This window comes from Coregonus clupeaformis, chromosome 12 (genome assembly GCF_020615455.1).
Source record: "Coregonus clupeaformis isolate EN_2021a chromosome 12, ASM2061545v1, whole genome shotgun sequence".
NCBI lineage: Eukaryota > Metazoa > Chordata > Actinopteri > Salmoniformes > Salmonidae > Coregonus > Coregonus clupeaformis.
The window spans coordinates 22,862,362-22,888,227 of record NC_059203.1 but is presented as its reverse complement, the minus strand read 5'-3'; the positions used below and the strand labels follow the sequence as shown (position 1 = coordinate 22,888,227).

Sequence of the window (25,866 nt, the reverse complement as noted above, 5' to 3'; positions counted from 1 at the left end):
CACACTACGCCGTGAAGGACTGAAATCCTGCAGCGCCACGAAGGTCCCACTGCTCAAGAAAGCACATATACAGGCCCATCTGAAGTTTGCCAATGAACATCTGAATGATTCAGAGGAGAACTGGGTGAAAGTGTTGTGGTCAGATGAGACCAAAATCGAGCTCTTTGGCATCAACTCAACTCGCCGTGTTTGGAAGAGGAGGAATGCTGCCTATGACCCCAAGAACACCATCCCCACCGTCAAACATGGAGGTGGTAACATTATGCTCTTGGGGGTGTTTTTTCTGCTAAGGGGACAGGACAACTTCACAGCATCAAAGGGACGATGGACGGGGCCATGTACCGTCAAATCTTGGGTGAGAACCTCCTTCGTCGTGGATGGGTATTCTAGCATGACAATGACCCAAACACACGGCCAAGGCAACAATGGAGTGGCTCAAGAAGAAGCACATTAAGGTCCTGGAGTGGCCTAGCCAGTCTCCAGACCTTAATCCCATAGAACATCTGTGGAGGGAGCTGAAGGTTTGAGTTGCCAAACGTCAGGCTCGAAACCTTAATGACTTGGAGAAGATCTGCAAAGAGGAGTGGGACAAAATCCCTCCTGAGATGTGTGCAAACCTGGTGGCCAACTACAAGAAACGTCTGACCTCTGTGATTGCCAACAAGGGTTTTGCCACCAAGTACTAAGTCATGATTTGCAGAGGGGTCAAATACTTATTTCCCTCATTAAAATGCAAATCAATTTATAAAAATGTTGACATGCGTTTTTCTGGATTTTTTTGTTGTTATTCTGTCTCTCACTGTTGAAATAAACCTACCATTAAAATTATAGACTGATCATGTCTTTGTCAGTGGGCAAACGTACAAAATCAGCAGGGGATCAAATACTTTTTTCCCTCACTGTAGCTCAACCATCACATAGCATAAACATTGAGTATACTAACAAACCCCCCAAAACCGCACATAAAACGCTGACTACGTATAACCACCTGTGCTATCAAAATGACCTAATGTCACTACTGATACTGCTCAGCAGTAAATTAGCATCTGCAGCGTGCACAAGCGTGCACAATGAGGGTGACATGATCATCTAAAACCTAAAAGCTTCCAATACAGCACATTCAGAAAGTACTCAGACCCCTTCACTTTTTCCACATGTTACGTTACAGCCTTATTCTAAAATAGATTAAATAGTTTTAAAAAACGGAAATATCACATTTACATAAGTATTCAGACCCTATACTCAGTACCTTGTTGAAGCACCTTTGGTAGCGATTACAGCCTCAAGTCATCTTGGGTATGAAACTACAAGCTTGGCACAGCTGTATTTGGGGAGTTTCTCCCATTCTTCTCTGCAGATCCTCTCAAGCTCTGTCAGGTTGGATGGGAAGCTTCGCTGCACAGCTATTTTTAGGTCTCTCCAGACATGTTCGATCGGGATCAAGTCTGGACTCTGGCTGGGCCACTCAAGGACATTCAGAGACATATCCTAAGCCACTTCTGCGTTGTCTTGGCAGTGTGCTTAGGCTCATTTTCCTGTTGGAAGGTGAACCTTTGCCCCAGTCTGAGGTCCTGAGGGCTCTTGAGCAGGTGTTCATCAAGGATCTCTCTGCACTTTGCTCCATTCATCTTTCCCTCGATCCTGAAAATACTCTCCGAGTCCCTGTCGCTCAAAAACATCCCCACAGCATGATGCTGCCACCACCATGCTTCACCATAGGGATGGTGCCAGGTTTCCTCCAGACGTGATGCTTGCATCATTAAGCTTTGACTATTTGAATCAGCTGTGAAGCGCTAGAGCAAAAACCCAAATGTGCACAGGACCGAGTTTTTGAAACACTGCATACTGAAAAAATGGGAAACCAATATAAAGTAAGAAATTGAGTAGAACCATGGTCACAGATATATGAAAATGCTCATACATGCTCCTACAACCTAAAACATAAGCTACTGTAATTTAAGATAATTCATAGGAGTTACTACACTCCTGCCTGAATGCATGTAATGCACCCCAAAATGTCACATCTCTGATGGAGATGTAAAAAGCACAAAGGATCCCTATTACATATGCTTTGGACCTGTGACAAACTGACACCATCTTGGGATAATGTATGTGCTATCATTTCATTGTATCTAGGAATTTCTATTCATTCATCTCCAAGATTACGTCTGTCGGAAAATGTAAATATTGGTGATCAAAATCAGAGGAAGTTTTGTAATCTAGGTTTAATTGCTGCAAGAAAATGCATGGTCATGTTTGGAAAGCCTTGTATTCACTGTCCACAACAAATTGGAGGACAGAACAATCTAGTTACATCCCTTTAGATGTGGTATATAGTAAAGTTAAACAAACAACTGAGATATTTGACAGAATTTGGAGGACATACTGTATGTTGATCACCTTGGTGTATGTTTTGTATAGTGGCTGTTTTGTTTTTGTGTTCTGTTGTTTGTGAAGTAGAAAAACAATGGGAAAAAAAAGATGAACGAAAAAGAGAGGGGCCAGCTCCGGGTTGAGAGGGGCCAGCTCCGGGTTGAGAGGGACCAGCTCCGGGTTGAGAGGGCCCAGCTCTGGTTGAGAGGGCCCAGCTCTGGTTGAGAGGGACCAGCTCCGGGTTGAGAGGGACCAGCTCTGGGTTCAGAGAGACCAGCTCTGGTTGAGAGGGCCCAGCTCGGGTTGAGAGGGACCAGCTCCGGGTTGAGAGGGACCAGCTCCGGGTTGAGAGGGACCAGCTCCGGGTTGAGAGGGACCGGCTCCGGGTTGAGAGGGACCAGCTCCGGGTTGAGAGGGACCAGCTCCGGGTTGAGAAGGACCAGCTCCGGGTTGAGAGGGGCCAGCTCCGGATTGAGATGGGCCAGCTCCGGGTTGAGAGGGACCAGCTCCGGGTTGAGAGGGACCACCCGGCTGAACAAGACAAATTCCAAACCAGGTACAATGCCGTGACTAAAGAGAGGGACCAACTCCAGGTTGAAAGAGACAATTTCCAAGCAACGGTCTCTGTGGTAGAACAACATGCACAACAGGGATGGATGTATTACAAGTCCAGTTTGTACTTCATCTCTACTGAGATGAAAACCTGGGAGGGGAGCAGAGAGGACTGTCTGAGGAGAGGATCAAATCTGGTGATCATAAACAGCAAACAGGAACATGTACAGTGAGGGGGAAAAAGTATTTGATCCCCTGCTGATTTTGTATGTTTGCCCACTGACAAAGAAATGATCAGTCTATAATTTTAATAATAGGTTTATTTGAACAGTGAGAGACAGAATAACAACAAAATAATCCAGAAAAATGTTATAAATTGATTTGCATTTTAATGAGGGAAATAAGTATTTGACCCCCTCTCAATCAGAAAGATTTCTGGCTCCCAGGTGTCTTTTATACAGGTAACGAGCTGAGATTAGGAGCACACTCTTAAAGGGAGTGCTCCTAATCTCAGCTTGCTACCTGTATAAAAGACACCTGTCCACAGAAGCAATCAATCAATCAGATTCCAAACTCTCCACCATGGCTGAGACCAAAGAGCTCTCCAAGGATGTCAGGGACAAGATTGTAGACCTACACAAGGCTGGAATGGGCTACAAGACCATCGCCAAGCAGCTTGGTGAAAAGGTGACAACAGTTGGTGCGATTATTCGCAAATGGAAGAAACACAAAAGAACAGTCAATCTCCCTCGGCCTGGGGCTCCATGCAAGATCTCACCTCGTGGAGTTGCAATGATCATGAGAACAGTGAGGAATCAGCCCAGAACTACACGGGAGGATCTTGTCAATGATCTCAAGGCAGCTGGGACCATAGTCACCAAGAAAACAATTGGTAACACACTATGCCGTGAAGAACTGAAATCCTGCAGCGCCCGCAAGGTCCCCCTGCTCAAGAAAGCACATATATAGGCCCGTCTGAAGTTTGCCAATGAACATCTGAATGATTCAGAGGAGAACTGGGTGAAAGTGTTGTGGTCAGATGAGACCAAAATCGAGCTCTTTGGCATCAACTCAACTTGCCGTGCTCGGAGGAGGAGGAATGCTGCCTATGACCCCAAGAACACCATCCCCACCGTCAAACATGGAGGTGGAAACATTATGCTTTGGGGGTGTTTTTCTGCTAAGGGGACAGGACAACTTCACAGCATCAAAGGGACGATGGACGGGGCCATGTACCGTCAAATCTTGGGTGAGAACCTCCTTCCCTCAGCCAGGGCATTGAAAATGGGTCGTGGATGGGTATTCCAGCATGACAATGACCCAAAACATACGGCCAAGGCAGCAAAGGAGTGGCTCAAGAAGAAGCACATTAAGGTCCTGGAGTGGCCTAGCCAGTCTCCAGACCTTAATCCCATAGAACATCTGTGTCACGGCCGTCTACGGAAGGAGTGGACCAAAGCGCAGCGTTTGTAGCGAACATGACTTTATTAAAGTTAAAGTGCACGAACGAGAAAACAATAAACAATGACGGATAGTGAAGTCCTCAGTACACAGACTGAAACATGGAACAAAAACCCACAACCCTAAGGTGAACACTGACAGTTTAAATATGGCTCCCAATCAGAGATAACGAGCCGACAGCTGACACTCGTTACCTCCGATTGGGAGTCACATGACGAGACAAGACACTACAACCAAAACCAAACACAACCAAATGAACACACCCTATACCCAACACAACCAAATGAATACACCCTGGCTCAAACTACACAGTCCCGGAGCCAGAGCGTGACAGTACCCCCCCCTAAAGGCGCGGACTCCGACCGCGCCTACACCCCAAAATAGGGGAGGGCTGGGTGGGTGTTGCTCCTCGGAGGCGGCTCCGGCTCCGGGCTTGACCACCACCCCACTTCACTCCCCCCGTAGTGCCCCCGGTCCGATCTGACCCCGCTTGCTGGATCAGGACCTCCGACGCGCACCCCTGGCTTGGCGCGTGAGGTAGGAATGGACCGGACCTGGCAGACGATACGCACCCTTTGCCTGGTGCGTGGAGCCGGAACAGGCCTCACCAGGCTGAAGACTCGCATCCCTGGCTTGGTGCGAGTAGCAGGAATGGGCTGGATCAGGCTGACGGCTCGCACCCCTTGGCTTGGTGCGAGTAGCAGGGACGAGCTGAACCAGGCTAACGACTCGCACCCTTGGCTTGGTGCGAGTAGCAGGAACGGGCTGGACCAGGCCGACGACTCGCACTCCCTGGCTTGAGTGCGAGTAGCAGGAACGGGCTGGACCAGGCTGACGACTCGCACCCTTGGCTTGGTGCGAGTAGCAGGGACGAGCTGAACCAGGCTGACGACTCGCACCCTTGGCTTGGTGCGAGTAGCAGGAACGGGCTGGACCAGGCCGACGACTCGTACCCCTGGCTTGGTGCGAGTAGCAGGAACAGGCCGGGCAGGGCTGTCGACGCACACCGTAGGCTTGGTGCGTAGAGCAGGAACAGGCCGGACCGGGCTGGCGACGCACACCGTAGACTTGGTGCGTAGAGCAGGAACAGGCCGGGCAGGGCTGTCGACGCACACCGTAGGCTTGGTGCGTAGAGCAGGAACAGGCCGGGAAGGGCTGGCGATGCACACCGTAGGTTTAGTGCGTGGAGCAGGAACAGGCCGGGCTGGGCTGGCGACGCACACCGTAGGTTTAGTGCGTGGAGCAGGAACAGGCCGGGCAGGGCTGTCGACGCACACCGTAGGCTTGGTGCGTGGAGCAGGAACAGGCCGGGCTGGGCTGGCGACGCACACCGTAGGTTTAGTGCGTGGAGCAGGAACCGGCCGGGCTGGGCTGGCGACGCACACCGTAGGTTTAGTGCGTGGAGCAGGAACAGGCCGGGCTGGGCTGGCGACGCACACCGTAGGTTTAGTGCGTGGAGCAGGAACAGGCCGGGCAGGGCTGTCGACGCACACCGTGGGCTTGGTGCGTGGAGCAGGAACAGGCCGGGCTGGGCTGGCGACGCACACCGTAGGTTTAGTGCGTGGAGCAGGAACAGGCCGGGCTGGGCTGACGATGGCCCTGCTGACGCCGTTGCTCCTCTCCTGCCAGGTTCTCCCCCTTCATCGCCCTCCGGTACCGGACGGCCTCCTCCTGCGTAATATGTCCCCAGCCGAGGAGGACATCCACCAGCGTTCTCTCCTGCGGGTGTTCCTGTATACGCTGCTTGGTCCTTTTGTGGTAGGTTTTTCTGTCACGGCCGTCTACGGAAGGAGTGGACCAAAGCGCAGCGTTTGTAGCGAACATGACTTTATTAAAGTTAAAGTGCACGAACGAGAAAACAATAAACAATGACGGATAGTGAAGTCCTCAGTACACAGACTGAAACATGGAACAAAAACCCACAACCCTAAGGTGAACACTGACAGTTTAAATATGGCTCCCAATCAGAGATAACGAGCCGACAGCTGACACTCGTTACCTCCGATTGGGAGTCACATGACGAGACAAGACACTACAACCAAAACCAAACACAACCAAATGAACACACCCTATACCCAACACAACCAAATGAATACACCCTGGCTCAAACTACACAGTCCCGGAGCCAGAGCGTGACAATCTGTGGAGGGAGCTGAAGGTTCGAGTTGCCAAACATCAGCCTCAAAACTTTAATGACTTGGAGAAGATCTGCAAAGAGTGGGACAAAATCCCTCCTGAGATGTGTGCAAACCTGGTGGCCAACTACAAGAAACATCTGACCTCTGTGAATGCCAACAAGGGTTTTGCCACCAAGTACTAAGTCATGTTTTGCAGAGGGGTCAAATACTTATTTCCCTCATTAAAATGCAAATCAATTCATAACCTTTTTGTAATGAGTTTTTCTGGATTTTTTGTTGTTATTCTGTCTCTCACTGTTCAAATAAACCTACCATTAAAATTATAGACTGATCATGTCTTTGTCAGTGGGGAAACGTACAAAATCAGCAGGAGGTCAAATACTTTTTTCCCTCACTGTATTTATCCATGGATTGAACAAGGAGACGTTCTGGTCTGACTGACAGAGATGAGGAGGGGATCTGGAAGTGGGTGGACGGCACAGCACTGACCACAGGGTACTGGTGGAGGGGACAGCCTGATAGTTATAATGACATAGAGGAGGATTGTTCTGCACGATTCTGTTCGAGGATTCTACCCCCCAGACAAGACTTGGCATGATGCACAGTGCAACAAATGTACATTTTGGATATGTGAGAAAATTGGCTACCTGTAACAGAACTGAAACCAAAATAAGCCAATACATTAAAGTATGGCTCTGTCACATTTAATTACAGTACAATATTACAGTACCAATGTTTATGTTTTCCTATACAATTAGTATTAATTTATTCAGTTTCATGTATTTGGTTTCACTGTATTCGATCTCTTAGATCTTAATCTTTCAATAAAAATAATAACATTCTACACAAATTGAGTCTGGACACTTTCCTTCTCTAAAGGACGTCTGATTTCAATTTGTTTTGACTGTACCATTCCGTAGCCCATGATCCCTCCCTGGTACTTACTCAACATTCACCATGCGACACTGTGATTGTTACGGCTGATGGAGGATTCTTCTCCTAACCCTTATTAATAGGGGCAACAGCGAACACCTAAAGCATACCATCACCATCAGATGAATGGATTTTAATTGATAAGAGCAATGTTTTAATTACAACCGGCTGGTTGAGTAGATGATGTCCTCACAGCTTTGGTCATTTTTGGAGTTAACTTTGAAAATTTTAGGGTGGGACACAGCTTGGTTTGGTTTGGTTTGGAGGGCCTTTCAATTTTCCCAATTCACAGAATTTGCCAGCTCTAAAAACGCAAGCGTCATACAGATCCTTGGTTTTCATGTAATAACAATAATTTCAGGGGTGCTTATTTTTTTTCAGTTACACACTTGTCCAATGGAAATGTATTTCTTGCATATCCCAACTCCCCCTGAGACACCTGCAGGGAATGGGTTAAGTGCTTTGCTCAAGGGCACAGCAACAGATTTTTCACCTTGTCGGTTATGGGATTCAAACCGTCAACCTTTCGGTTACTGACCGAATGCTCTAACTTTGAGTTTACCTGCCACCCCCACTGAAGCCAAAGTTGTGTAAGTCAAACTTAAGGATACGCTGATGATAGTTAAAATGGATAAAGTGATATCAACAACAGAAATATAAACTAGATCAATGGAAAATACTGGTATAGAGAGAACTTACTTGGCCTACAATTCAGTTATTTTGCAGCTTTAAAAAAGTATGGAGGGAGCAAGACCATTATACAGCACATTAATTACAAGAGCACATGTATTAACAACATCCCAGTCCATTACTACAACAGAATACCATTTCTAAATATTTTAGCTCAGTAAATGTTCTGTTTCTTTATTTCAATTGAAGTGTTACAAAAAGTACAACATTATCAGAAAGCAAAGAGGAACCAAATATTAAAAGAGAACAGAGAAGAAAACACAAGACATCGGAAAAAAGTCCCTCTTCTGTGTCTAGACTATTTATCATCACAGCCAACCACACACACTGTTGTTTATAGTCTTCTTGGTATAACAGTTTCCTGTCCATTGGTGGTTAGTATGTTAAGTCCAATAAATACTGTACCGCTCTGAAATTAAAGCAACGAGTCTATCAGATAAAATCACAGACAGTGATAGAAAATGGCGATGTCTAATGAAATCTATGCCACTGCTACGTTTAATCATGCGAATGATCTGGCAGCAGACGGGGTTGAGGATCTTGATACCAATGAAGACACTATCAATTTTCATTACTTCAGAAGCAAGATACAGTGGGGAAAAAAATAATTTAGTCAGCCACCAATTGTGCAAGTTATCCCACTTAAAAAGATGAGAGAGGCCTGTAATTTTCATCATAGGTACACGTCAACTATGACAGACAAATTGAGAAAAAAAAATCCAGAAAATCACATTGTAGGATTTTTAATGAATTGATTTGCAAATTATGGTGGAAAATAAGTATATGGTCAATAACAAAAGTTTCTCAATACTTTGTTATATACCCTTTGTTGGCAATGACACAGGTCAAACGTTTTCTGTAAGTCTTCACAAGGTTTTCACACACTGTTGCTGGTATTTTGGCCCATTCCTCCATGCAGATCTCCTCTAGAGCAGTGATGTTTTGGGGCTGTCGCTGGGCAACACGGACTTTCAACTCCCTCCAAAGATTTTCTATGGGGTTGAGATCTGGAGACTGGCTAGGCCACTCCAGGACCTTGAAATGCTTCTTACGAAGCCACTCCTTCGTTGCCCGGGCGGTGTGTTTGGGATCATTGTCATGCTGAAAGACCCAGCCACGTTTCATCTTCAATGCCCTTGCTGATGGAAGGAGGTTTTCACTCAAAATCTCACGATACATGGCCCCATTCATTCTTTCCTTTACACGGATCAGTTGTCCTGGTCCCTTTGCAGAAAAACAGCCCCAAAGCATGATGTTTCCACCCCCATGCTTCACAGTAGGTATGGTGTTCTTTGGATGCAACTCAGCATTGTTTGTCCTCCAAACACGACGAGTTGAGTTTTTACCAAAAAGTTCTATTTTGGTTTCATCTGACCATATGACATTCTCCCAATCCTCTTCTGGATCATCCAAATGCACTCTAGCAAACTTCAGACGGGCCTGGACATGTACTGGCTATAGCAGGGGGACACGTCTGGCACTGCAGGATTTGAGTCCCTGGCGGCGTAGTGTGTTACTGATGGTAGGCTTTGTTACTTTGGTCCCAGCTCTCTGCAGGTCATTCACTAGGTCCCCCCGTGTGGTCCTGGGATTTTTGCTCACCGTTCTTGTGATCATTTTGACCCCACGGGGTGAGATCTTGCGTGGAGCCCCAGATCGAGGGAGATTATCAGTGGTCTTGAATGTCTTCCATTTCCTAATAATTGCTCTCACAGTTGATTTCTTCAAACCAAGCTGCTTACCTATTGCAGATTCAGTCTTCCCAGCCTGGTGCAGGTCTATAATTTTGTTTCTGGTGTCCTTTGACAGCTCTTTGGTCTTGGCCATAGTGGAGTTTTGAGTGTGACTGTTTGAGGTTGTGGACAGGTGTCTTTTATACTGATAACAAGTTCAAACAGGTGCCATTAATACAGGTAACGAGTGGAGGACAGAGGAGCCTCTTAAAGAAGAAGTTACAGGTCTGTGAGAGCCAGAAATCTTGCTTGTTTGTAGGTGACCAAATACTTATTTTCCACCATAATTTGCAAATAAATTCATAAAAAATCCTACAATGTGATTTTCTGGAATTTTTTTCCCTCAATTTGTCTGTCATATACAGGCCTCTCTAATCTTTTTAAGTGGGAGAACTTGCACAATTGGTGGCTGACTAAATACTTTTTTTCCCCACTGTAAAGGATGTCACCCCTAAGAGTAGACCACTGGCTACAAACCCAGGTACCGAGAGCTCAGAGAGGAGATCCACCAGGGATGCTGCAGTGTGTCTGGGGCTGCTGTGTGTTCTCCTACTGGCTGGGATCGTAGGCCTGTTTGTCTACTATAATGGAGTGATGGGCAGTTTTGAGGAGAACATCTTTGTTAATAAAACCAACTCCTCGGCTGATCAAGACCAATTCCAGACCAAGTACAATGCCATGACTAAAGAGAGGGACCAACTCCGGGTTGAGAGAGATCATCTCCAAGCAAAGTTCTCTGTGGTAGAACAACATGCACAACAGGGATGGAGGTATTACAAGTCCAGTTTGTACTTCATCTCTACTGAGATGAAAACCTGGGAGGGGAGCAGAGAGGACTGTCTGAGGAGAGGAGCAGATCTGGTGATCAATAACAGCAGAGAGGAACATGTATTTATCCATGGATTGAACAAGGAGACGTTCTGGATTGGTCTGACTGACAGAGTTGAAGAGGGGATCTGGAAGTGGATGGATGGCACAGCAATGACCACAGGGTACTGGGGCAGGGGACAGCCTAATAGTCATAAGGGAATGGAGGAGGATTGTGCTGGGCGATGGTCCGATCTTTCTACCCCAAACACTGGTTGGCATGATGCACCATGCAACGAATTGCACTTTTGGATATGTGAGAAAATGGCCTACCTGTAACTGAACTGTAACCAAAATAGCCAATACAGCAAATGATGTCTCTGTCACATTTATTTCCAGTTTTCCTATTCATTTCTAATGATTTTCTTAATTTTTTTCGTATTTGGTAACACTTACATGTCTCTTGTAGAGACATCTTAATAATCAAAATCTTTCAATAAATGTTTTCACACAAATTGAGTCTGGACACTTTTCTTTAAAAAAAAAATGCTTCAAAAAAGTGATCTAGTAAGTAGTGGACATCTCCATTCTCAGCATACCCTCTCTTTACTACCCTCAGGAAGACTAATTTCAATACGTCTGATTTCAACTTTCTTTTCTACAACAGAATATAGTTCCTCAATAGTCTAGTTCAGTAAATATTCAGTGTCTTTATTTCAAATGAAGTGTTACAAAAAGTACAAACACTATCACAAAGGAAAGAGGAAAGAGATATTAAAAGAAAGCTGAGAATAAAGTTGTGAGATGTCACTTTAGTTTTGAGACCATTTTACAAGATGTGCACGTAAAACTTATTAACAGCCATATTCATAGTCTTCCTGGTAAGACAGCTGTGTGTTCAATGGTGGTTAGTAACACATACAGTATGTTAAGTCCCAGAAACATTCTACAGCTCTGAAATTAAAGCACAGAGTCTGTCAGATAAAATCACAGAAACAGTTGTAGACAATGGCAATGTCTAATGAAATCTATGCCAATGATGAGTTTGATAATGACAATGATGAGGACGCTGACAGGGTTGAGAATATTTATATCAATGAAGTTACCATCAATTCTCATGACTCCAGAAACAAGACAAAGGACATTTTCCCAAAGTGTAGACCCCCGGCTACAAACCCAGGTACTGAGAGCTCAGAGAGGAGGTCCACCAGAGCAGCTCCAGTGTGTCTGGGGCTGCTGTGTGTTCTCTTACTGGCTGGGATCATCAGTAGTGGTTTGTTGTCCTAGGCTACCTGTCTAAAATGCTTGCTTGCTAGCCTAACTTCCTTTCATGGGCAACGCTGCGCTTGGCCAGCTAGTAATCATTAGCATACTACATCTAGCTACATGTTGAACTTCCATCCTCTCAGGCCAGGGGCACAATGTATGAATTTATGGTTAGATCAGAATCACCGTTATAATCATTGGCCAGTACGGAGAATTAAGTAAAACCACAAGTCCAAATCCCTATCTCCATCCATTGTGTAAGGGATCGGGGGTTGGCTGGGTCTAGACAGAGTCTGACACTTCCCCGATCTACAGAGAGGGGGAGTCATCAGACTCGATCTGGTTCACCTGAGTTCTGAGCACACCTGTCCATAATTAGGGTAGGATATAAGGTGTGCTCAGAGGTTCAGTCGGTGCGAGGTATTGTTCCTTTGTGACTTGCTAAGCGTTTTGTTCCGAGAGAGAGAGAGAGAGAGAGAGAGTTTGTTGTTTTGATTACCCCGTGTATCCGACCTGTGCCTTGCTGTTTGACTCCCCGTATTGCTTAATCCTCTGCTTGTCTGTCCCAGTGATTACCGTTCTCTGATCCTGTGCCTGTGACCTCGACTACGACTAAGCCCGTTCCTTTGGTACCTCTGCCTGTCTATGCCTGGCCTGGTTTTGACCACAGCCGCCCGACCACGATTAAGCTATTCCCTTGTCTGTACTCTAATAAAGCATCGCTATTCTGCGATTGGATCTTACCACTCTGTCCGAGTATTCATTACAGAATACCTCGCCATTACCATGGATCCAGCGGAATTACAGAGGCGATGGGAGATACAGGAGAAACGCATGGATGAACTCCTACAGCTACTCAACGCTGGTGCAGCAGAAGGCACCACCCCGAGTACGGTCAGTCCTCGTCATGCACCTCCGATTTCTATACCGACAAGGTACGACGGGGAACCTGGCAAATGTCAGGGGTTTCTACTCCAGATGTCCCTGTATGTGTCGTATAATCGTACTATGTTTTCCGATGACCGTAGCAGGGTGGATTTCATGATTTCTCTGCTAACGGGAAGAGCACTGGATTGGGCTACTGCGCTTTGGGCAGCTGAGGTCCCCGAGTTGAATGCGGAAGTTCAGTTCAAGAGACTGTTTCAAGAGGTGTTCGACCACCCGTATCTGGGCGTAGTGTGGGAGACCAACTATGCGAACTTCAGCAGGGCCGTCGCACAGTAGCCGACTACGCTTTAGAGTTCCGTACTATAGCAGCCGGTAGCGGATGGAGCGAAACTGCTTTGCTCACAGTTTTCCGAAGAGGGCTGCGCAAAGACGTACAGACTGAGTTGGCTTGTCGAGGATATATCACTGCGCTACATGAGTTTATCAAAATAGCCATCTCTATTGATAATCTTATAGTGCAACACAAGGCATCCACAGTCCGGGAGCCCTCGATCACTGGTCCTATGCAATCGACAGAGCGGAGGAGAGAATCTGAGGAGGAACCTATGCAACTGGGACGGTCACCTCTACCAGGTTCGGTGAGACAACAACGTCGGCAAGACGGACTATGCCTGTATTGTGGTCAGGCGGGTCATTTCGTTCGTCAATGTCCGGTACGACCTAACCGTACCCCAGGATATCGCCTCGGAACTGCCTTACCGGTGAGTGAGACTCCAGTGTTGAACATTACATCTAAACAAATGTAGGTGCCTGTCACCTTATCTGTCGGAGAGAAAGTGCGCAGGTTGGAGGGACTTATTGATTCCGGAGCGGCTGCCAGCTTTCTGGATATGGGTCTTGCTGAGGAGTTGGGAGTTCAACTTATCCCCATTCAACCTCCCCTGAGAGTCAACGCGCTAGACGGTGAGCCCATGGGCACTGGGTTCATTACGCACCGTACCGGGGAAATCAAGTTACAAGTGGGCTCCCTGCACCATGAGAACATCATTCTGTTTGTCATCTCCGCCCCACGGGAGCCGCTAGTCCTTGGCCACCCCTGGCTCGTTACCCATGATCCGGTCATCTCCTGAAATCTGGCGATATCACGGCTTGGAGTGAGGTATGTAGGGCTGAGTGCCTCATTTTACCTTGCAAAACGTCTACTGTGGAGGATGCGAAAGGGTGCGGTGTCTACTGTTGTTCCTACAGAGTACCAGGATTACGCGCAGGTGTTCTCCAAGGAGAGGGCTTCCGTGCTACCACCGCATCGGGCCTGGGATTGTGCAATTGATCTGCTATCCGGGGCTACCCCTCCTCGCGGACGAATCTACCCTTTGTCTCAGCCGGAACGGGAATCTATGAGCCAGTATATTGATGAGGCACTTCAGCAAGGGGCCATTCGCCCATCTACGTCTCCCGCCGCATCCAGTTTTTTCTTTGTTAAGAAAAAGGATGGCGGACTTCGTCTTGCATAGACTATCGAGGTTTGAACGATATCACCATAAAAATCGTTACCCCCTTCCTTTGATTCCAGCGGCCCTCGAGCAGGTGGGGCAAGCCTCCATCTACAGTAAACTGGACCTCAGGAGTGCGTACAATCTGGTGCGCATTAGAGAGGGGATGAATGGAAGACCGCCTTCATCACCCATCGAGGACATTATGAATATTGTGTTATGCCCTATGGACTTACTAACGCGCCCTCTGTGTTCCAGGCGTTCATGAATGACATTTTTAGGGACTTGATTGATCGTTTCGTCATAGTGTACATTGATGACATCCTAATCTACTCTAACTCTCTGAGTGAACATGTGTCCCATGTACGACAGGTTCTGGACCGACTCCGCCAACACTCTCTGTTCGTGAAGGCCGAGAAGAGTGAATTCCATGTCACGACGATTTCCTTCCTTGGGGCCATACTCACTCCCGACGGGGTAAGACTGGATGAATCCAAGGTACAAGCTGTACGAGACTGGCCTCAACCCCAGACGGTGAAAGAGCTTCAGAGATTCTTGGGGTTTGCCAATTACTATAGACGGTTCGTGCGTAATTTCAGCACCACCGCAGCTCCCCTGTCGGCAATGACCAGCCACAAGGGGCGTGGTCTGAAATGGACGGAGGGGGCAGTGCAGGCTTTTGAGACATTGAAACAACGATTTACCACCGTTCCCATTTTGTGTCAGCCGGATCCTACGTTGCCGTTCATCGTGGAGGTGGACGCCTCGGAGGTTGGAGTTGGAGCCGTGCTATCCCAGCGCCAAGGTGAGCTGCCCAAATCACGACCCTGTGCCTTTTTTTCTAAGAAGCTGAATCCGGCCGAGCAGAACTACGACGTGGGAAATCGTGAATTGCTGGCGGTGAAGTTAGCACTGGAGGAGTGGAGACATTGGCTGGAGGGAGCAGCTCATCCGTTCCAAGTGCTCACGGACCACCGCAATCTGGAGTATCTTCACAGTGCTAAACGACTGAACTCCCGACAGGCAAGGTGGTCTTTGTTCTTCAACCGTTTCCAATTCACTGTCTCTTATATTCCCAGGTCCAAGAATTGTAAGGCGGACGCGCTTTCCCGACGGTTCGAGCGCGCTGACAGACCGGTTGAACCAGAACCTATCCTCCCCATGAGTTGCCGTGCTGGCCCTGTGAGGTGGGCTATCGATGACACGATTCAGGAGAGCCTACAAGCGGAACCAGCCCCTCCAGAAACCCCGGTGTCAAAGGTGTTTGTACCAGCTTCGCTCGACCTCAACTGATGGAATGGTGCCACACGTCGCTAGGATCTGGTCATCTCGGAATCACTCGAACTACTCGACTCATCAGTCGAAAATACTGGTGGGATTCCCTCACAGATGACGTCCGAGACTACGTATTATCCTGCCCAGTTTGTGCTCAGTCCAAGGCGCCTCGAGCACTACCGGAGGGCAAGCTGATGCCATTGCCAACTCCTCAACGACCCTGGTCGCACATCGCGATGGACTTTGTTACCGACCTACCAGAATCAGAGGGCCATACTGTAATTCTCGTGGTCATCGATCGATTCTCAAAGATGTGTCGGTTAGTACCCATGACCCGTTTACCTAACGCCACTCAGATGGCGGAGACTATGTTTAACCAGGTGTTCCGGCAGTTTGGTGTTCCAGAGGATATTGTTTCCGACCGGGGACCCCAGTTCGTATCCCCGGGTTTGGAAGGCCTTCTGCGAACGCTTGGGTATCTCGGTGAGCCTCACCTCCGGATATCATCCCCAGGCCAATGGGCAGACCGAACGGCTCAACCAGGAAATTGGGAAGTATCTACGGCAACAATGTTCGCGGCAGCCGCAAGAGTGGAGCCGATTCCTTCCTTGGGCAGAGTATGCTCAGAACTCACTCATTCACACCTCCCTACGTCTAACGCCCTTTCAGTGTGTTCTAGGATATCAACCACCCCTGTTCCCGTGGGATACCGCACCCGGGATGGTACCGGCGGTGGACGAGTGGTTCCGTCGGAGTGCGCAGGTCTGGGAGACGGCCCATCAACATCTCAGTCAAGCCTCACAGCAGCAAAATACCTATGCCGTCCGACGCCGGAGACCTACTCCCACTTATCAAACCGGACAACGAGTGTGGCTGTCTACCCGAGACCTGCGGTTCCGACGGAGCTGCAAGAAGCTCCAACCCAGGTATATTGGTCCTTTCAAAGTTCAGAGACGTATTAACCCTGTCACCTACCGTCTGTTACTCCCTCGACACTACAGGATAAACCCTACGTTCCACGTCTCCCTGCTGAAACCTGTTCATTATAGCCCGATGTATCCACCAATCGCTCAACAACCTACTACACCACCTTTGGAGGATGAACAGGACACCACCTATACATTCCACGAGATACTGGAGTCAAGACGGAGACGAGGGGGCATCGAATATCTCGTGGACTGGGAGGGATATGGACCGGAGGAACGGTCCTGGGTTCCTGCTAAGGACATACTAGACCCCGCTCTCAAGGCCACTTTCCACGCTGGACACCCAGATCATCCCGGACCCCGACCCAGAGGAAGACCACCCGGTAGAGGTAGAAGGCCGTCAGGAGCCGGCCCTGGGGAGGGGGATACTGTAAGGGATCGGGGGTTGGCTGGGTCTAGACAGAGTCTGACACTTCCCCGATCTACAGAGAGGGGGAGTCATCAGACTCGATCTGGTTCACCTGAGTTCTGAGCACACCTGTCCATAATTAGGGTAGGATATAAGGTGTGCTCAGAGGTTCAGTCGGTGCGAGGTATTGTTCCTTTGTGACTTGCTAAGCGTTTTGTTCCGAGAGAGAGAGAGAGTTTGTTGTTTTGATTACCCGTGTATCCGACCTGTGCCTTGCTGTTTGACTCCCCGTATTGCTTAATCCTCTGCTTGTCTGCCCCAGTGATTACCGTTCTCTGATCCTGTGCCTGTGACCTCGACTACGACTAAGCCCGTTCCTTTGGTACCTCTGCCTGTCTATGCCTGGCCCGGTTTTGACCACAGCCGCCCAACCACGATTAAGCTATTCCCTTGTCTGTACTCTAATAAAGCATCGCTATTCTGCGATTGGATCTTACCACTCTGTCCAAGTATTCATTACACATTGCTAATTTAGGAAAGGGATGATTTTAGCTAGCTAGCTAGCCACCGGAGGGCAACAACACAACATGATGTAACAATTCAAAAACATTTTCTGTCAATGACGTTTGTCTTCTGAGGTGATGTGATTGGTCTGAAGCCAAATCCAAACTGGCTTCCCTTCTTCTCACAGCTGAGCTCACTCAGTTTTGCTCAACACTGATTGGCTATTATTATTTTAGAAAATTATCAAGGCAGGCCAAATGCTCGCTGACTTCCCTTGCATTCAGTGCTACGGGCGGCAACCTAGTCATACTCTTTTTGACCAGACAGCACCAGATAGATACGCTACACATCCTGAGACAGAGGGGCTCTGTTTCATTCGCTCTGATTCTTTCTCCGGTGACATACATTCAGCCTCTTGTGAATTTAATGACATTTATGAAACACAGAGAGACGAAAGATAAATTATTTTGTTTATTTATTTATTGGTTAATTTTAGGGGGAAGCCTGGCTTCCCTTGGCATCCATGAATACACTCCACTGGGGATCATAGGCCTCTGTGTCTACTATAATGGCGTGATGGGCAGTTTTGAAGAGAACATCTTAGTTTATAAAACCAACTCCTCAGCTGAACAAGAGCAGTTGCAGACCAAGTACAACGCCATGACTAAAGACAGGGACCAGCTCCGGGTTGAGAGAGACGATCTTCAAGCAAAGCACTCTGTGGTAGAACAACATGTACAACAGGGATATATGTATTATATAATTACAATACAATATTACAGTACCAATGTTTGTTTTCCTATTAAATTAATATGAGTTTCTTAAAGAGCAACTGCCCCGAAACACCAACTAATCCCTTTGAAAACAGCCTATGTGGCATCGGTATGAGTCAGAAACATTTATTCTAGTGTCAAAATGTACTATAATCAAAATAGTATAATTTTGGTCATGAAGTCAGTTTAGTCTAAAACGGAGTTTGGAACCTCAGTGCGTCACAATGAGTAAATGAAGGTTGGGTTTGGATTAAAATGACCCCTTTTGCCAAGTTCCACGTGCAAATTTCCCCTCCGCCCTCTTCACTTCTCTTCATGATTAGCGGCTCCGTTGTTTCATCGCTCCCAATGCGCTCAAACAAAGGATCACGGCCGTTTGGGACTGAAAAGCCCTAGCTATATGGATTGACCAACTATGGTTTGCATGCCCTGCCGAAGGACCCCATTATGTGGAATAGGTGGAGTTGGAGTTTGTTGGTCCCCAGTGCTGGAGAGTATACCGGTAGCTAGACCATAGACTGCTATTTATGTATCTGGTTATGTATATTTTGATAATCATCACTATCATCGCTAGCAGAGCTGATGTTATCTAGCTACCTAGCTAGGTAGCTGGCTAACGTTAGCCTATCTCAATACAACTCGGATATGGCTTGGAAACATGATAACATTTCAAAAGGCGGCAAATAATTAGTAGAAAACCTTTGGTCATGATTTTGATGCTACCAGATTGACTTTAGATGCAGTATAACTTTAGCCAGCTAACTAAGATTGAGTGTACCACCGTATTTGAGCTTGCTAACATTAGCATTGATAGCTGTTTTCGAAGAACTTTGCTAGTAACCGTAATGGCAACGTTACCATCTCCCTAAAGTACATTTGACGACAACATAATATGCCAAAGTTGTTTCCTACTAATTATCTAGGGCACAAATAAATATTGGATGCAGCTATGGTGGTACTAGCTAACTTATGTCTGACTACAATAGTGTACTAACTAGCACTGACAAACTCAAACCAACCCAGGGCCATAGCAAAACATGTCACAGTTTATTTGCATAGTGTAACAGCGTCACTGACCTGAATCTAATCCAACCCGGAGCAAGTCACTCTACATCTGTAAAGATTACATTATTTCTCGAGCTATGTTTATAATTGAGGGATGGTGACAATTGTTGACCCTGTTTTCTGTTAGACAAAGTGCACAGTTGGGTGCCAGACTGATCCACTGGTCATGAACGGATGCCAGGACCTACCAGAAGGAGCAAAGGTGGGAATCATAACGTGTCCAGCAATGTGATTGCAATGGTTTAGCGACCTCCAAAAATAATTGAATTCACTGTTCACTTGCTGATGACACAGACAGCTTCATCAACAACGACAGGTACTGTGTGTTATGTGAAAATTTGATTTAAAAAAATACCCTGCTTGATAAACTAGTAGTCTAATTCCTCAGCCAAGCAGATACAACTAGTAGAGACATTTTGGTTTTGAAGTGCATTAGCAAAAAGCTTTGTCCTTTGTTTAGAAGAAAATGCAACTTACCACATGGCTGTCTATGATATCACCCTGTCATAGGCCCTCCCAGTCAACACCACCTCATAAGATTGCCTGCTGCAGTTGTTCGAGAGATGTCCAGTTTGCAGCCGAACATGCAGTGTAGAGAAGACCTGCAAGGGCTCTCATCAGTATCATACTGGCCCCGTGTAGCTCAGTTGGTAGAGCATGGCGCTTGCAACACCAGGGTTGTGGGTTTGTTTCCCATGGTGGGCCAGTATGAAAATGTATGCACTCACTAGCTGTAAGTCGCTCTGGATAAGAGCGTCTGCTAAATGATGTAATGCAGACATGCCCTCACTGTGAGCATTCCTATGAATGTATGTAAACTGACATTATTTGTTGCTTATTTTCTACTTCTTAGATGCATATAATGTCCAGGGCATAAAATAGCCTGGTGGAACCAGCCTGATCACTGGGTTCACCATTCTAGTCACATATTATGATATCTGAAGTGAAATAGAAAGGTGAACGCAGCGATCAGGTTGGTTCCACCAGGCCAATCATAACCACCATTGATAATATGCCATTTAGCAGACGCTTTTATCCAAAGCAACTTAAAGTCATGTGTGCATACATTTTTACGTATGGGTGGTCCCAGGGATCGAACCCACTACCCTGGCGTTACAAGCGTCATGCTCTACCAATTGAGCTACAGAGGACCACACAGTGTGTGTGTGTCTGTGTCTGTGTTTGTGTGTGTTTGTGTGTTGGTGTGTGACAGACCAGTATCTTTGATGAGAGGCCAGGAGCTAATCTACACTGCTATACCCAACAATTGGGCTCTGGCAAAGACCTCACCTCCAGCCTCACCTCTTGCCTGCTCACCAACGGTCGTCGATGGGGAGAACAAAATTAGGTATGTTTAGACTGACCTGTTCAAACTTCAACATATTATATGTTTGTGTGTCAGATACAGATGTCAGATCTTAACTTGATCACTCTTGTCGCTTTTTCCTGATGCATCAATCATTCATAATTGTAGTAATGAATAAATTGACTACATTTCTTGAAATTGACAATTCTGTGAACTGTCTTGTGGACGTTTCAAATTGACACAATACCTGTTAGCAAAGGTGTCAGCTAGAGATGACGTGCAGTAGCTTGCAGGTTTTTGTAGTTTGCATGATGTCTACTGTTATGCTAATTAGCATGTTCGAACCTGAAAGTAAATAGAGCCGAATATATTGATAAAAGTCACCTTTTCCGAGAGAGATTTACATGGTTATCAAAACGTCACACCAGGTTAAGCCTACACGAAACACATCCCTTATTTTAAGTGTTTCTAAAATCCCCTATATGAAAAAAATTTGGTTTTATGGGTATTATGACACCTCCACTGTGGGGCTCTATTGCCCCCTAGGCAGAGGTGTTGACTCCATTCACATGACTTGATCTCGAGTCTGAATCGAGTCACAAATTTGATGACTTGAGACTTCACTTGATAGAAAATAAAATGACATGACTTGGACTTGGGACTCAACTTTGACTTGAGACTGATGACTTCAAATTATCTGGCCAGGTTTTGTAACGTTTTGTCAGTATCTGTATCGGCTGGGAAAGACAATGAAAGATGAATGGTGCACATTGTTATATTACCAGAACTCTGTTTCTATGGTATTATGTACAGGGTTGTTTATTCTACATGGACCTGTTACTACATTTGAAAGTTATCAAAACAGTTTAGAATATCTACATAAATTCAGCAATTGCATTCCACTCATATTACTCTGTAGGCTACTGACCTATTCAAAGCTTCCTCCGGCATCTCACCATACATCTGCCTGTAGTTATTGAATTCAACCTGCAGGAGGCTTGTTGTTTGTGATTGAGTTGGGGGAAACAGCTGCAGGAAAGGTTCTGACAGATGGCTGTGTCTTGGTGGTGGCAAAGACATGCCAAAGAAACACCCACATCAAACCACAACCCCTAGCCAACTCACATTTGGCTTCTGTCATGGCCGCCAGCATTTTTTAAGGAGCAAGCCAAAAAACTAGGGGCAAATTAGCGGGTGCAGTTCCCCTTTAAGTTTAATGTATTTGGTTTTACTGTATTCGATCTCTTGGAGAGACATTTTAATCATATTCATCTTTCAATAAAAATAATGTTCTTCACAAATTGAGTCTGGACACTTTTATTTTATAAAAAACCAAAAACAATTCCAAACAAAGTTATCTAGTAGGTAGTGGACATTTTGATTCTTAGCATACCCTCTCTTTCCTACACTGGACGACTGATTTCTATTTGTTTTGTCTCTACCATTCCGTAGCCCATGATCCCTCTTTCCATTGGTATCGCCAGCTACCCTGCATTTCAATGAAGGCCCTGGTACTTACTCAACATTCACCGTGCGACACTGTGATTGTTACGGCTGATGGAGGACTCATCTCCTAACCCTTATTAATAGTGGCAACAGCGAACACCTAAAGCATACCATCACCATCAGATGAATGGATTTTAATTGATAAGAGCAATGTTTTAATTACAACCGGCTGGTTGAGTAGATGATGTCCTCACAGCTTGGGTAATTTTTGGAGTTTACTTTGAACATTTTGGGGTGGGATATGGCTTTGTTGGGAGGGCCTCTCAATTTCCCAATTCATAGAACTTGCATAATACAGATGCTTAGTTTTCATGTCAAACCTACGGATAGTTAAAGTGAATAAAGCAATATCAACAACTGAAATATGAAATGGATCAAAGGCTAATAATGGTAGAAAGACATTTTAATTTGCCTAGAGTTCAGTTCTTTTAAGCGTTTAAAATGTATGGAGGGCAAAAGAAAATCATGCAGCACCTGAATTACATGCATTGACAACTTCCTAATCCATTACTACAACAGAATACTGTTCCTATATTCTAGTTCAGTCAATATTTAGTTAATTTTTTTCAATAATAGGTAGAAACTACTGCACACCCAAAACACATTAGTGAAGGTGCTGGAGGCAAAACGCAAAACTAGAGAAACAGGACAAATGAAGTGATACAAAAAAGTACAATCAATATCACAAAGCAAAGAGGAACCAGCTATTAAAATACAACTGAATATAAAGATGTGAGAACTCAAACTTCTGTTTTGATTGCAATTAATTTTAATTCATTGTAATTCACCAGTCTTCCTTGTATGACAGTTTCGTGTCCATTGGGTTTTAGTGACACACATATAGTATGTACTAATGCCAGAAACAATGAACAGCTCTGACAGCGTACTGAAACTGTCAGATAAAATCACGGAGACAGTGGTAGACCATGGAGATGTCTGATGAGATACAGTTGAAGTCGGAAGTTTACATACACTTAGGTTGGAGTCATTAAAACTAGTTTTTCAACCACTCCACAAATTTCTTGTTAACAAACTATAGTTTTGGCAAGTCGGTTAGGACATCTACTTTGTGCATGACATAAGTACATTTTCCAAATATTGTTTACAGACAGAGTATTTCACTTATAATTCACTGTATCACAATTCCAGTGGGTCAGAAGTTTACATATACTAAGTTGACTGTGCCTTTAAACAGCTTGGAAAATTCCAGAATATGATCTCATGGCTTTAGAATATTCTGATAGGCTAATTGACATCATTTGAGTCAATTGGAGGTGTACCTGTGGATGTATTTCAAGGCCTACCTTCAAACTCAGTGCCTCTTTGCTTGACATCATGGGAAAATCAAAAGAAATCAGCCAAGACCTAATAGAATAATTGTAGACCTCCACAAGTCTGGTTCATCCTTGGGAGCAATTTCCAAACGCCTGAAGGTACCACGTTCATCTGTATAGACACCATGGGACCACGCAGCCGTCATACCGCTCAGGAAGGAGATGCGTTCTGTCTCCTAGAGATGAACGTACTTTGGTGCGAAAAGTGCAAATCAATCCCTGAACAACAACAAAGGACCTTGTGAAGATGCTGGAGGAAACAGGTACAAAAGTATCTATATCCACAGTAAAACGAGTCCTATATCGACATAACCTGAAAGGCCGCTCAGCAAGGAAGAAGCCACTGCTCCAAAACCGCCATAAAAAGCCAGACTACGGTTTGCAACTGCACATGGGGACAAAGATCGTACTTTATGGAGAAATGTCCTCTGGTCTGATGAAACAAAAATAGAACTGTTTGGCCATAATGACCATTGTTATGTTTGGAGGAAAAAGGGGAACGCTTGCAAGCCGAAGAACACCATCCCAACCGTGAAGCACGGGGGTGGCAGCATCATGCTGTGGGGGTGCTTTTCTGCAGGAGGGACTGGTGCACTTCAGAAAATAGATGGCATCATGATGAAGGAAAATTATGTGGATATATTGAAGCAACATCTCAAGACATCAGTCAAGAAGTTAAAGCTTGGTCACAAATGGGTCTTCCAAATGGACAATGACCCCAAGCATACTTTCAAAGTTGTGGCAAAATGGCTTAAGGACAACCAAGTCAAGGTATTGGAGTGGCCATCACAAAGCCCTGACCTCAATCCTATAGAACATTTGTGGGCAGAACTGAAAAAGCGTGTGCGAGCAAGGAGGCCTACAAACCTGACTCAGTTACACCAGCTCTGTCAGGAGGAATGGGCCAAAACTCACCCAACTTATTGTGGGAAGCTTGTGAGAGGCTACCCAAAACGTTTGACCCAAGTTAAAGAATTTAAAGGCAACACTACCAAATACTAATTGAGTGTATGTAAACTTCTGACCCACTGGGAATGTGATGAAATAAATAAAAGCTTAAATAAATCATTCTCTCTACTATTATTCTGACATTTCACATTCTTAAAATAAAGTGGTGATCCTAACTGAACTAAGACAGGGAATTTATACTAGGATTAAATGTCAGGAATTGTGAAAAACTGAGTTTAAATGTATTTGGCTAAGGTGTATGTAAACTATCGACTTCAACTGTATATGCCAATGTGGAGTTTGGCATTGACAATTGGGCAGCAGACAGGGTTGAGCGTCTTTATACCAATGAAAACACCATCAATTCTCATGACTCCAGAAGCAAGACAAAGGACGTCTCCCCAAAGAACAGACCACAGGCTACAAACTCAGGTTCTGAGCGGAGACCCATCAGAGCTGCTACTGTGTGTCTGGGGCTGCTGTGTGTTCTCCTACTGGCTGGGATTGTAGGCCTGTTTGTCTAGTATAACGGGGTAATGGGCAGTTTTGAGGAGAACATCTTAGTTTATAAAACCAATTATTCGGCTGAACAAGACCAATTCCAGACCAGGTACAGCACCATGACTCAAGAGACAGACCAGCTCCGGGTTGAGAGAGACCAGTTCAAGACCATGTACTTCACTTGTGTGCCATGCGGCAGCCGCTTAAAAAAAACACATATTTATAGATTCCATGGAAGTTAGTATTTAAGGCACATGAAAGTTCACATGTTCAAGAAGGCATTCCTGCAACCCCCCCCACAAATATATGTTAAATGTTAAATTATGATCCTAGTTTAGACATGGAGAAAGCACTGAGCTATATAGGGAGACATTCAGGATCCTTCCTGGCTAGCCATAATTGGCTGAGATAATGGAGGGCGTTTGCATGTGAATTATTAAAGAGATGTGTGGGTCTATGCCTTAAGAGGGTTTGAAATATTTTTTCCTACTTGTCTCCTAAGTGTGATTTATTTATTTATTAAGTTTATTAATGTTTAAAGCAGCATAACTTCCCATGGTTCTTCCAATCACAGTGTATGATATACCATTTTGGAGATCTGAATCTGACCTTTTGCAATCTTTAAACAGATAACGGGGCAGCAGACGGGGCTGTAGTTTATTTTCTCTTTAGATTTTTTGACATAAACATGTTGGGACGGGTGGTCAATGCAAATCATAGCACGTGCATCCTGCCAAATTTGGGGGGATATATGAGAAAATGACCTACCTGTAACCGAACTGTGACCAAAATCAGCTAATACCGCAAATTATGGCTCTGTCATTATGGCTCTGTTAATCACAGTACAATATTAAAATTCATATAACCCTGGGTTGTCTGTCGCTCTCCAGCTGATGGGGCCGGACATGGGACGGACTGGAACCGGGCAGCTGGGGAGAGAGGGAGCGCCGGCAGCCTTGTTAAAATGTATACGTTTTATCACATC

General features: G+C 45.7%; 1 protein-coding gene across 1 annotated transcript in view; it reads left to right on the top strand.

The window, feature by feature from the left end:
• Nucleotides 1-245: 245 nt before the first annotated feature.
• The window catches only part of LOC121578441 (CD209 antigen-like protein E), a 37,861-nt gene continuing 12,240 nt past the window's right edge, over nucleotides 246-25,866 (top strand). Inside the window, exons 1-2 of the mRNA XM_045224104.1 lie at nucleotides 246-254; nucleotides 10,322-10,922. Of these exons, the coding sequence (XP_045080039.1) occupies nucleotides 246-254; nucleotides 10,322-10,922 (610 nt within the window). The remainder of the gene's footprint in view (nucleotides 255-10,321; nucleotides 10,923-25,866) is intronic.